This window comes from Hetaerina americana, unplaced genomic scaffold, assembly GCF_022747635.1.
Source record: "Hetaerina americana unplaced genomic scaffold, ioHetAmer1.1.p SCAF_27, whole genome shotgun sequence".
NCBI classification, from domain to species: Eukaryota; Metazoa; Arthropoda; class Insecta; order Odonata; family Calopterygidae; genus Hetaerina; species Hetaerina americana.
Window position 1 is genome coordinate 5791644 of NW_027286841.1, and position 14499 is coordinate 5806142.

The following is a 14499-nucleotide window of genomic DNA, read 5'->3' on the forward strand; positions in this document are numbered from 1 at the left end:
TCTTCCGACAGCATTAATTTTCCTGATCAACCAATGGAGTAAGTATTTCAGTAATTTTACAAAATGAAAGCCTTGTTCATCCTATCTTTTGTAGAAATGACATGGGTCTCATCACTTTATTTTCAATGGGTCCAATTTGAGTGACTTCTTGAAGTGACAGGAAAATAAGTGATCTGAAATCATCATAATCATAGGGCTATTTTGTTTCTGCGGGTATGAACTTGGTCATGATTTTGTTTCCAATCCATAATTTGACTAAAGATAAACCTTATGTTTGTGTGCGTGTATAAATATATAAAATAGGTGTTCTCATTTCATATTTTTGGTTGTTATCAGTCCCTGTTACACGTTGAGAGTTGAACAAGGTTTTTATTGTGTATGCATACATGTCACGCAATACTGCTTTCACTTAAGGCAATTGCTAATGTGTGAATGGTTATTTATGAACCAGGGCTTCATCCAGTAATCATGGGAGAGAGATGGTTAGGCGTGAATTCAGCGGTGGCACCGATGTGTCCTTTAAGAAGAGTGGCCGGACATCATATGGGGCTTCATCTTATGGGGCACCATCGTATGGTTCCGCTGCTTCAGGGAAGTACTCGTCAAGCCATTCAAGCTCTGCTGGTCGAGGATACGTCGGTGGTAAGTACCCTTGATCATGATATATCAGTCAATACCATTGCTATCATCAGAGGCCCTCTGAACAGCCTGGAAATCTCTATGGATGTGTAGTATATTTTTTATACACTCTAAATGTATGGAATAAATGTCAGGGTAGCAGACCTTGTGTGAATCCAATCATTTGTTCTTGCTACATGCTTGGCAAGTCATCCATTCCTCTAAAATTTGAAATTTCAATGGCATTACTGTGCATTAAAGTTGTCTAGCAACTAAGATACTGGACTAAGTACTGCTATGATTCACCTTGAAAATTCAATGAGATTTTGGAAGGTTTCTGTGTCTTGATAATTCCTTGAATGGATAGAATATTCTTTCCTGAAAAATTAAAGGAAGGGATTGGATGGGGAATGAGGGACTGGTGCATGCACCACATCCTGCAAGAAAGTGGTGTGATGCGATGACCCTTGACACAAGGGCTTAAGGGATAAAGATTTTCTTCAAAATGTCTCTGAACAAAATTAATTTGATTGACGAAACAATAAATTTTTTAAAACTATTAATAGTGCCCCAACTATTCTTTCTCTTTCCCTTGCTTCTTACCACGAAGTCTCTTTCTTTAATTTAGGACTATTTATTTGAAAATAATAATGATAAAGAAATCAATAGAAAATGTTAAACCATAAAATATAATGCATGATGGTTTTTATTGACCATATCTTGATTGGGTGTTACATCACAGGGTTGCTCCCCCTTCCCTCTTGCAAAGTGCTCCAGGCCTGAGACAATGCTCTTGAATCATTTCAAGGAGGATGTGATTTCTAAAAAATGATCCCCACTATGAATGATAAGAAGTGATTTTATAAAGGTTTTTGGATACTCTGAATATGACAATGATCCAGTTGATGAGCAGCCAACAAATCTGGAAGGTTTGCAAGTAGTGTTGCAATCAGGGAGGACTTCTTGCATTAGGCCAGTAATGTTCATGCAGCAGATTTCTTGTGTTGGACACAGTTATAGGTTTAGGAGGAAAAGATCCTTTTTCCTTTTCATGAATATTTTTATGGTTATCTTCTTTATATACCCACTTTATTGGGATGTGAAGTTATTTGATTTTTATAGATATTTGAGAGCAATTACACTTGGGATAACCTATTAGTTGAATAATTTTTAGAGGCGATACAATGGAACCTTACTTAACGAACATAGTTCATTCCAGAATCTTACTTGTCACATGAAACACTTTTTAAGCCAAACAATTTTTCCCTCATTAATTAATGTAAAATCTAATAATATGTCCCATGCAGAAAAAAAGGGTTTATGTATAGAGTTTAGTAAAAAAAAAACTATTTATAGATTGTTTGCAATTGTGAGTCATCTTTTCTTCTACTGAAGAATGAGGTGACTGGAAATGCAAACTCAATTTGCAGAAAACGAATCACATTTAGCCTGCTCTTCTGAACTTGACACTACTTGAGGGTTTATGAAGTTTCTCAGTGATAAACAAGCAGGGATTTAATATTCAAATCGCTGCTTGCATTGGCACGAAATAGCAGTGTGAGAGGCCTTTCTTTGGCTTATGATGCATTCTCGTAGTAGTAGTATTTAGGGGTTGGTAGCTGAGGTCATTTGCGCCATAGGCGATGGACAGGAAAGGATGAAGGGTGAAGAGAAACCTAGTATCGGCAGTAGCCTACTCTTAGCGAAAGGCACCAAGGGGTTCCCATCTGACAGGTGGTGCACTCACTCAAAGTGCCCTCCACAAAGCACCTCAATTAGGGACTGGGACACCACTGAAAAATATTTGCTGCCGCTGGGATTCAAACCTGGGCCCTCTGGGTGGGAAGCAAGTACGTTAGCCACCGCAACATCTCGATCCCAGTGCATTCCCCTCTGCTGTTATGTGTACATATTTAGGTATCAATGGGTTTCTTGACTCTCGTGAGAATACATAACCATTGCATAGATATTCTTGTCCCTCCTTTTGAAGCATCCAGCTCCTTAATTGTACCCTTGTTCTTGAGGTGCATGCAAATCTTTGACGTCGACCTATTGTGTGTGCATTCTAGATCAGCTTCGCTCACACCTCTCAGTTTTGCTTTTCAATGATTTTACTTTTCATTTCTACTGTTATTTTTATTCCTTCATGGGTGTCTGCTTGTGACTTTTTCTTCTGGGACTTGTTTAAAACCATACCCAAAATATTTAACTTTGAAGAAATAAGTCACAAATAAAATGCCTGAAGACAAGTTTGGAAAATTGTGTGATCAGTAAGGATGCTGAGTTGCTAGTTGAGCGAGTGCTAAACGCAAACGGAAGCCACACACTCATTCCGGGAATCCCCTCAATCCCTCTCTCCTCATCACTCGTCAAGTGAGTCGTTTTTCAATAAATATTTTTGCTCATTATGCTAATTACTCACTACGCTGGTGTTCGTTAAGTGAGGTTTCACCGTAGTTGAATTTAGGCCTCCTTTTTATTTGCTAGTATTTGAAATTTTAAGGTTCTTGGGTGGTAAGAAGCTGTATTCATCAGTTAAATCCTTCATAGAAGATTGAAAACCTCCCTAGTTTGAGTCAGTTTTTTATTATTCCTGCTGTAAATATCTGGGAAACGCAAGTCATTAATTTGGAGAAAAGGTTACAGGTAACGACATTGAATGATTTTGACTTACAGGTATCTAGGTATGGTATTGCGATCAAACCCTAGAAAGTCTATATGCCATACTAAAACAGTGATGAATTAACTTAATGAGGAACCCACGCTATGTATTGCAGATATCTCTAAATGTGTTCTTTCTTCCACCACAAGTAGAATAATGTGAACAGGTATTCGAGTTGGCAAGATATTTAAACCTATTTCAAAAACCAATTGACTAAGATAATTTCAAAATTGAGTGAATGATATAAGGCATTGGAACATACCATGTACACGTATACGTACTTGATTACTCTACCTCTCTACTGCTGGAAAACCTTCTCTTTAGAAGACATTAACATTACAAAACTTCGATTTGTTCATGTACTTATTTGACAGCTGTGAGTTTCCCAAGGGGGCGATAGTAATTTTTTTGTGGTAATTTGTTTACATGGTGCACTTTTATGGGAACATTCTTGTATTGCATTCATTCATGTGAAATGTTGGAGTCATTTGTGTTTCTCAGGTTAAGAAATGAAATGAATGTTTTTGCAATTTGGCATGGTTGACATTTTCAGAGAAATTCATATTGAGGTAACAAGAAGAACATTTTGAATATTATATGAAGAGGATTACATCACAGATTCAATTGGTCATAGAAACTTAGCTGCAGCTAAATATGAAGACGGACATGTATTGTTGGAGGGGGGGATTTACAGTAGTCGTTGGTGGAAATATTTTCTCATTCATCCCCCCCCTGTAATTTAGTATACTTCACCTGAATCTCATCATCTCTGTTTTGCAGCAACACATTGCTTGTTGCTCTTTCATTCTGCTGATGTGAGACCTTTCATTTTCTATTCATTTCAATCAGGTACATATATCATTTTTACAAAAGCCCTTATTGGTGCAGCATTTTTCTAATCAATCTGGCCTTTGTTTAATGTGATTTTTGACTCATGCGGATGATATTTTTCAGTAAGACTGTGTGTAAAATTGGGGACTATGGGACACTCTCCATAGGGATTTTTTCAAATTTAGCCAATTGAGTCTATCTCAAGGACATCTCAATTTGTGGCATCCAGTTTAACATAACCACTCTGAAATACATTGTGATATTATCCCTTCTGCATCAACAGAATGCAATTTAAAGTGCATTAATTTAATAGCAACTGTAATTAGAGAAAATTCAACTCCTTCCACCTTTTTTATCTTTTCTTTTCCTTTCTAATCAGTCCACCACTCCCTCGATGGAATGCCATATGCGTACCTTAGCAGATGATAATACTGTTAATCAAATGTCTGATTATTGGGAAACCCAATTGAGCCTTTGCTAAGAGAATGATGCTTTGCAACCAGCCAAAGTGCTGTTTTACCCTGAGAAAATTCACCAATAGTGCCTCTTCATCCTCTGTTTTGGCATTCTCACTCTGCAAAATTGCATTATGAATTAAAGTATTGCATTTCTTTTGTGGGTTTTAGTTTTTTTATTCAGATATTCCCCATGAGATTAGCACCTGCCATAGATGCACAGGCGATGATGTTTCATAACAGAGCAATGCACAGTCCATGAAGGATTTGTCAAACAGTATGTAGGTATTACTGAAGAATTGCAGTGCACAGGGTGTCAGCAGCTTCCAAGCTAGCAAGGGGCAGCTTAAAATTTTATAGAGCTTAGAGGGAAAGAACCAAAAAACATTTCTATCGATCAGGAAATGATTTTAATTTTATATTTAGAATAGAAAAGCATATATAATTCAAAATACAATGAAAAATTGTACATTTGAATGCAATGCAATACAATGTGTATTTTAAAGTATAGATTCTTGTAACCAATATTAATTAATGAAAAAAATTAGAATGAATGAGTAATTAAATGACAAAAAATGGGTGAGTGTGTACATCACACTTGCCATATGTACTTTGAAATACCCGTGCATACTTCCAGAGTATTCCAGGATTCAATCATATATTTTAGTAGTATTCATTACATCCTTTAATATAAATACGTACATGTAATTATTTATAAGTATTTTATTTTGTCTGTTCTCAATTTTATTTTTCCTTTTATGTTATTTCACCATGAATTTGCCTAGGAAGCAGCTGGCCCCCTCCCCATCCCTAATTATGCCCATGGGGTGCATACTTTTAATCTTAGGTACTGCACCCACCAAGAGCCTTCGATCATTCATATCTCAGTCTTACTCCTTTTCCAAAATCATATTCAGGTGAATGGTAGAAAGTTCTTTAGATCTTATAATGGTAGCGCAGTTGTTGGATGTGAGGGGATCTATTGCTTGGGAACTCTGGTTCAGTGCCTTCAACTGACTTTATCCATAGTTCTCTGTTCCTCAAGATCTTTACTCCCTCGTCAAAGAAATAGGCATAGAAGAGAAAAACTACCATATAATGCTGATACTGAACAAAAACAGCACAGAATGGAAATTATAAATACAAAACCAGAGAAAAGCTTTGTAACACAGACCTTCAAAAGATGATATAAACTTCATATAGGCCAAGAAAGAAATACCTCAACTAGACTAAGCTCTGCATGCCTCTACTGTCTTAGGTTTTCTGGCAAATCACTCTTTCACTCAATATTTCACCTCATCTTTAACCTAAAATTTATTTTTTAGAGGACAATAACTATAGTAGAGGACATAATAATAGTATTATACATAATGTTCCTTGATAGAGCAAAAGAAAATGAACGTTAATCTAAAAACCATACCGTCCACCAACCTCTACTGGCTGACTCATCCGTGAAATGCACGATACAAATCCAATATAAATGACTGAGACATAAACTTTATTTTGAGCTAAGGCAGCTGAGACATTGACCACTCCCATTGCACCCCTACCAGTCTTAACTTGTCAGTGCTGGTGAAACATTAATACATGTCAAAATAGTTACCATTTAAAATACAAAGCTGATTATGAATCCAATTAATAAAATGGTGATTGATATTAAGATGTCCAACGTTGGGTCATTTATTTTTTTGGGCCTAATTAGGCTGGAGTGTTTGGTGTAACGTCATTCACCCTGAGCTGGACAGTTATCATTTTTTCCCTTAGTTCAACTGTGCTGTTCCATGTCCCTTCAGCAGTCACATTTGTGAAATTCCAGATAATCACCTCTTTGTTTTTTGCATGTGAATAGTTATTTTTTGATCTATTAATTATCTTCACTCATTATGAACTAACTCTGTAATTTTACTATGATGAATTTCACATTCCATGCAGTTTATGTGTGCTATGTCCTTGGTGGATGTTAAAAAAAAGGCAATACCAAGGGTTCAGCATTTAGAGAAAAAACAGGACACAAATATAGGATACAAAAATGAAGATATTTTGTAAATTCAGACATGCTCCAAATTTTATTTGTTTCTTGTATGTTAGTTATGTGTTTTAACTCTCTAAAATCTCCCCGAAATAAAGGAGGGTTTGACCTAGAGCAGTCAACTTTGAAGTCGCTTGTCCGGTGGAGATTTTTATATCAGCAAAAAATAACAAGAATTGGAGCCTAGCAAGCTCTGTTGGGGTATTATCTTTTGGCTATGCAGGCTGGCCCAAAATGCTCGGCCTGCATTTTTGATAACAGACTGGGGAAATTCTCTTTTCCAAGATCAGACCCATATTATCTGTTCATTCTCTGATGTATTTTTCCCAGGAATTGATGTTTTGGTACATCCTTTTCATTACTTCCTGCCTAAGATTATTTTAAGCATGAGTGAATACTGCTTTCATAGAAGAAAGTTAGCCTTACGAGTATTGTTTGTTATTTGAAGTATGTAATGGTTTCTGTGATCTATGCTTTGTAAAAAGAATAATGGGACTGATAGTTTTTACTAAAAAATATTTATTTTAATCAAATTGCAAACAAATTATGTGTAAAATTTATTAAAATAATGTGTCTTCTAAAAATCAGTAATGTTTATCATGAAATTGTTTTTAGGGTGTGCTTCAAAGCCAGAGCCTCCCATGAATGCTGTCCTTCGTTGTTCTATGTTCAGGTAATGAATTCGTTGCTATCTTCTTCTTAAAATGATTCCACTAATCATTTCCATGTTGCCTTGAGTGGTTCTGCATTTTGCACAATATTTTGGTTTGATTTGGCAGTGGCTGTCATGCGACGTGCCAGAAACAGCACCAGTTCCCCAACGGAGAGACGCAGCTGTATATTATTTGCAAGGACGGCAAGTGGGAAATAGAAGGGATGGAGTGGGATGTGATCCCAAGCTGTGAGCGTAAGTGAACTCCTCCCCTGTGGTGCTAGTCGCCCGTCCCTCCCTCGTCTTGCCTGCCTTTGTTCCCAGCCTCTGTGAGCCGACAGGAAAGGGCACTTCCTGTTGAGAAATGTAGCAGGTCCATCTGATAGTGAGGCTGTGATAATTCCTTTTGCTTTAATTGGTTGTTTTAGTGTTTTTTCACTCACTCTCAGGGAAATCTGGCTAATTACCAGCGCCTAGTGCAACTTTTATCTTGGCAGGATGTGAGATAACATTGAAGAAGAGATTCAATTCACACAATTAAGTTGTATTAAGTGGCAGTTAATTTGGTAATGAGAGAGAGGGAGAGCTATGTAGGATTAAAGATAATGAATGATGAGGCTGCTTACAATTTAAATTGAAATTCTAGATCTCCACCTCTCTCCTCAAAGTAACCGAGTCCCTTTATGCCCCAGTGTGCATGCCCGCGTTTCATTTTTTCCGTTTACTTCTTTATTATCAAACAATAATGATAAAATTATAAGTTTTACAAATGGAGACAAGATAACCTCTATTATAAAGTATCTCCACTTGGATGACATTAAAATCACAAATTAAAAATTTTTCAAAGTATATCTATTTTCAAATTTTCTTGGTTTATTCAGAAAGATCTTTGTTACTTAAAGTATTATCATATTAAGGGTTGTGGTAATTCATTGGGTAGAGCGCTGGACTGCTGACTGGAGGGTCCTGATTTGATTCCTGGGCATGCCTCTGGACACTCTCAGGTTTACCTGAGCTGTGTGATTTTTTGGATACCAGGACTTTCTGGGAAACCCTGGATTCCAGAGGGAAAGGATCTGGCCCTCCTTAACACTCTGATGCATGTTTTTCACATGTCTAAGGACTTATTATTGGCTAAACCTTACCCTTACTTATCAAGTCAACCTGTAGGTTGTTAACTATGAACTGTAGAGTATAAGGGTATATATTCACCAATATGTTTGTGATTTTCATCTGAAAATGACACGAAGTGTCAAAAACCCAGATTGTGGGAATAAAAATTGTGTGGCGGAAATCACAAATGTTAATTATCATTTCGCTGCAATATTGATAATTGTTGGATTGTTGTTCAGTGTGGCTGAAAAAAAATCTCCCGCAGTCTTCATGGCTCAAGACTGCCTGTTTTTGCAAAGTCAGGATGGTTTAGAGAAATTCCCTGCAGAATACTAGCCGGATCCACTTTTTCATGCTCCAAAATTTGTTTTTTCTCTGAATTCTGTAATTATCTTAGTTGTCTGGAAAGTATATTCTTTCCCTTTAAATTAGAATTTCCATAAAATGATGTGCATGTATTATATATAGTGTAACAATGCACTTAAATCCAGATATGAATTTTCATATTGGAGCAGTACATCAATTTGATTCAGTGATTGTTGCATGCAACATGTATTACTCTGAAAGAGGTCCATAGCACAATCTTCCGTCTACTACAGAGTAAAACAGTTGTCCACTATAAATCTCAAACTTCAGGACACTTAAATTATGTTCAAAGGAATGTTTTACTGTGCAATAAGGCAATTTCAAAATTATCTCAGTAAATGGTTAGATTAGTACCAGAAAATGTTTCTATTTGGTGAGTTATTGTGCCTCTCTTTTATCTGGTCATCTGCCGTGGACATTGAGGAGGACTGGGCATGGGTAGGAGTTGAAGCAATGGCTCCCTATTAGACCATTAGGTAATCCAACCATTCAACTGTCCATCCATTGGATAATTGACTCTATTCCCATCAATGCATTCAAAACAATTGATATCTAAATATTTGAAATAATCCATTATTAATTAATGTTTAAGAAAAAATTTATTTTTGTGTGTCTACAAAACAACTTTTGCGTTTGTGTGTATGTGTACAGTAGACTCTCTCAACTGGAATAACCCAAAAAAACCTATTTTACAAAACTGCTTCAATGAAGTAATTAAGAATCAGAGATTGTGTCTCTGGGAAAAAGATTTACAAAAGTTAGTTGTTGACCCATAATTTCATTCATCATGGGTGTGATGAAGATACAATACATTGGCAATCCGCATTGGTGTGCTTCCTGCATGAAAACATGTCGTAAACTGTCCATAAATTATTTTAGTGAGGAAGTTGAACACTGAAAAATTATGTGCAAATGTCAATCGTGCTCTCTTAGTTTAGCCTAGACTGTCTAGTAGGGGTGCACATATAACAATGCATCACATTATTTGTGGACACTATGCATATTGACATCCCATAGATTGCATGGAAGTTATTATAAATCGGAGAAGGTTGATACTAAAAAACAATAATCAAAAGGCAGTCACACCTAACAGTATTATTTACTGTGTATTATAGTTTGTCAATTTATTCATAGCAATGGTCACAGCAAGAAGAAATGGGTGTTGCCATTCATACACACTTAGGAGGGTTAGGTAGCTGGTTTTTAAGTTGACTAGTTCTTAATGTCAAACTTTAGAAACCCTTATGCCGATTGCAAAAGTTCCAGAAAAATCAGTTTCCTGCAGTATAGGGAGCCTGAGGTAATGTCTTTTTGTGATTTGTCAGTGCAATATGCTGGAGAAATGTTCATATCTTAAACAGTTTGCCTAGTCGAATGGTCATAAGTAACACTTGCATTCTGTTAGCAAAGAGTGCATTGTCTTTAAGTATAATGAAATAGTCCGAAAAGAGATAGCCATTATGCAATGCAAAATGTCTGCATTTTTTGTCTGGAGAGTGGATGTTTGTTAGTTTCATTGTCCGGGATAATTATTTCTCTTTCATCCCAAATAATAGAAAGTCTGCCATACCCCACCTGCCATGCCTACCATAGTCAAAAATTTAATCTCTTATCCAGATATATGGGCCGTAATTTTACATGGTCGGTCCAAACCAATTAGGGTTCAAGCTTTTCAAAAATGCAGGTATGATTGGAGATATGGAATTATAAATCTCTTATTTATTAGCTCATCAGGGCACTGTCTTTAGTGGTTGAGTTCTTTTTTGTTTGAAGAAGTGCTAATTAAAGACCATTAGGTCTATTCTAATGAATGAAGATTTATTTGCATATTTGCAAATTGATGGTTCCCACAATCTGTAAAACTCAATTCATTCCATTTTGGATTAAAAAATACCGACTTAGAATGTTTCTCTCAAAAAAGGGTTTTCTTGGCTATGGAATATCTGGACACGCTTGCTATGCATAAAATATACTAGAGTCTGCATTTCATATACTTGAGTTTTCATGATAAGAGTTAAATAAAATATAGGAAAATTAACCATTATCTAACTATTTTAATCAAATATATCAGAGAAAATAATTGGAGTTTACATCTGTATCCATAATTATGTGCTATTATCTTTTAGTTTTTGAATGTAATAAAATATTGAAGATTATTTGTAAAGCTTTGAAACAGTTTTTAAAAATCTCATGAACTGTATGTTTAAGGTCAAATATGATAATAATCTGTGTGATGGTGATCAAAGTTTTGTTTACTGTTTTCATTCTTGATAGCTTAATATATATTTACCGGAATTATCAGAATTTAGAACAAGAACTGAAAAACATGGGCATGACTTATTGCTTCTTAATTTCATTCTATTAGTCAAAACCTTTGCGTGTTACCTCAAGATATTTTCTCTTATTTTAAATTAGTTTTATGAATGCTTTATCTTTATGGAATTTAAATCAGGTTACTTGCAGTTAAATGTTCTCGTAATTTCATATTTTTTCAAACATAACATTTGTGTTTATTTATTCAATGATCATGAACTTCTCAAAGTAGAGCCTTAAATCATTAAATGCAGACAAACTTATATTCATTGTTAAATACTTGAGTGTTTGTCATCATCAAAGGATTTAGATTTTAAAAATGTATATGCATGTATTTATCATGTAAAAAAGTGGATACATACTTTATAGTGGATATATATATATATATATATATATATATATATATATATATATATATATATATATATATATATATATATATATATATGCAAAATACATGTGCATATGAAATGGGTAAATATGATTAGTTGACAAATTTGAAACCTGAAGGAATTTTAAAATTTAATGTGCTTGCATTATTAAATAGTGGAATACTTTATCTTAAATTAATCTTTTAATTGTATCCTTTTCAGCAATTTGCCTGCCTTCATGTCAGAACAATGGAATATGCATTGCCCCTAATCAGTGCAACTGTCCAAATAATTTCCGGGGTCCTCAGTGTCAGTATGAAAACAGGCCATGCCTAAATCTTCCACCATTGTCGCTTAATGCTATGAGGAAATGCAGCCCAACGTAAGTCTATACAAGCCTCTCTGGGCACCCTCAGCTCTACTCAATCTGTGTCATTTTTTTCATACCAAATCTTCCTGGGAAAACGTAATCGGCACATACCAGCATAACCATTCCTGTGTACCACACTCCCACCACAGTGTATTACAGCCCTAAATATTAGAATTAGTTACCACCATGCCTCAAGCAAGAATTCTTCCCACTTTGGGATGCTTCCAATCCCAAGGTACACCTTCTAGCATAACACTCCCTCTGATAAATGCTGGAGTGTGTCTCTATTCTAGTATCCCTCCCACCCTCCACTCAAACTCAAAACAATAGAACAGGCATATACAGGTACTATTTGGCTCCTCAATTCATGGAATAAGCCAGGAATCAATATCAGATATTAATTGCACCAATCTCCTGATATTTTAATTCCCCCTCCACCCCCAAAATCTTCCATCCCACACTTCCAAGCCTTCCCCTTCCAACTCTTCCCCTCCTAAACCTTTCCCTGTCTTCTCCTTCCATCCAGCATCCTCCTCCTCTTCTCTTGAAACCTTCTCCTCAGGTCCTTCTTTCCCCAGGAGAAGGTGGTCATGCCACCGCAGAGTTCGGAATACATATGGGTGTCCTTTTTTATGGGTTCTTCTATTTATTTGTTGGCTAATAACATCTTACTCCTTCGTTTGAATTATTTATTTAAAGGTTCTGGGTTCAGGACCTGGTCTTGGGAAATTTTGTCCACTTCTACACCCTTATACATTCCCCACCAATGGTAGGTTTATCTCTCTTGTGTCTTCCGATCCTTTTTCCTCACATCTACAACCAATTGAATATGTATTTGCCTTTTGGCAGATTTTCGTGTTTGAAAGTATATACTATATATAGTCTACACTGGATGGTTACTGGATTAAAAGATACAGAGTATATAAAAAAAAGGTGGAGAATAAAATTGTTTGAATAGCTCACAGAATGTTCTACCCACATGATATAAAATATTAAAAATCAATTTTTGCATATTTTAATCAATAAAAATTCAGAAAGTATTAAAATGACCCCACTATCCTGTATTCATATTTCCTTTATGATTCCAGGAATGATAACAACACATATTTCAAGTGATAACCGGACTGACCTGTTTTCAGAAACAATTGAACAATATATAAAATTTCTCTGTTAGTATAACTATCACTTTGAAAGCACCGACATGATTAAATATTTATCAACATAAATAAGTGTTTGGATAATGAGAGTGGTGTCTATTTATTTAGTTAGTATCTTCTTCTTTTACTGCTAGTTTTAGAAGAAGTATTGAACTCCGGTATTTTTTGTGCATAATATTATATGAGACATTCATGTAAATGCTTGCCACTCTAAGAATGCCAAAAGTGAAATTAAATTCCTGGCCTTATTTGACTTTGTGCAGCTTTGTAGCGGTGTGAAGGATGCATAAAGAGCATTTCTTTTGCTCATCGCACTGCCTTGGGATATGAATGCATGTGTAACCACTTGAATCAATTGTGTGTCTTTCAAGTGATTCAATTCAAAATGACAAAATTATTCAAACTGAAATTAGCCTGTTATTTTTGTTTTGCTGTGAAATGAAGCAGGTTATTATATGCATTAAGTAGGCAGCCATTAAAAAAAAATATATGTACTCATAGGGGATTTTAAATACGAGCAACATTTATAGGGCACCATGAGAGACATGAATGAATGAAAGTATAAAGCATCCCATATGTGAAAATTGTAATGAAAAAGTTATAGTCTAAGTATATAAATGTTAATATATATTATTGCAAAAGATATATGAAATGAAATAAATCAAAGAAAAATATTGTAATAACCATGTTACATTTTTTGGCATTGGGAAGAAGTAGCTTACTTGTCCATTCAAGTTTATGAATTATTTATTAATTAAATTGGCTTAATATGTTCTCTCACTATGCAATATATAATGTTTCTCCAGGAGTTGCACAGTCCAGTGTGCTCCAGATCATCAGTTTCCAGATGGCACCTCAATAACCAACATGATTTGTAAAGATGGCAGTTGGATTCCAAGCAGACCTGATTGGGTGTCTGTCCCAGATTGTGAAGGTAAGAGATAAATGATTGCCACTCTCCATTTATATTTTTTGTTTCTAATGTATATATGCTTTACTTTGATGTAACTTAGTTATCACAGTTAAATTCTGTGATTGTTGTTGTAACATCCTAAAGGGCTGGAGTATCTAGGAGTTATATATGAAAGTATTGAAAAGGTTGTGCATTTCACCATCAAGAGTTTTTTTGCAATGTGGTCACCGCAATATTTTATTCATTTGATGAAGGTTGGCATGCTTACATTAAATTTATTATTTGGTTCCTAGTTAAATAACCCATAGTCATTAATAAAACTGATGAAATGTATACCAAATATGTACTAGATGTACAGAGGATATGAGGGGGACCCAAAAGTAACGGGAATTTGGCTGTGATGGGGAGCGAGAGTGGGGGAAGCCTTTGTTTGGCTGGTCGTACATCAGGCTCACGCCACCTGCATCAGTATGTGCAGCGCCGACGCTGTGACTGGATCGGTCCGTCCGTGAGAGCTGTTTCAGTGAAACAAGATTTTGGTGAAAAACGTGATGGCGGATTATCAAGAGCAACGTGCTGAAGTGAAATTTTGTTTCCTGTTGGGGAAATTGGCTGCGGAAACTACTGTAATGCTCAAGACTGCTTATGG

At 35.6% G+C, this 14499-nt stretch overlaps 1 protein-coding gene across 1 annotated transcript in view; it reads left to right on the top strand.

Moving 5' to 3' along the window:
- Window positions 1-14499, top strand: part of LOC139689673 (hemocytin-like) — a 202796-nt gene continuing 188297 nt past the window's right edge. Inside the window, exons 1-6 of the mRNA XM_071586862.1 lie at window positions 1-38; window positions 452-642; window positions 7211-7268; window positions 7375-7502; window positions 11633-11792; window positions 13744-13871. Of these exons, the coding sequence (XP_071442963.1) occupies window positions 34-38; window positions 452-642; window positions 7211-7268; window positions 7375-7502; window positions 11633-11792; window positions 13744-13871 (670 nt within the window). The 5' untranslated portion in view covers window positions 1-33. The remainder of the gene's footprint in view (window positions 39-451; window positions 643-7210; window positions 7269-7374; window positions 7503-11632; window positions 11793-13743; window positions 13872-14499) is intronic.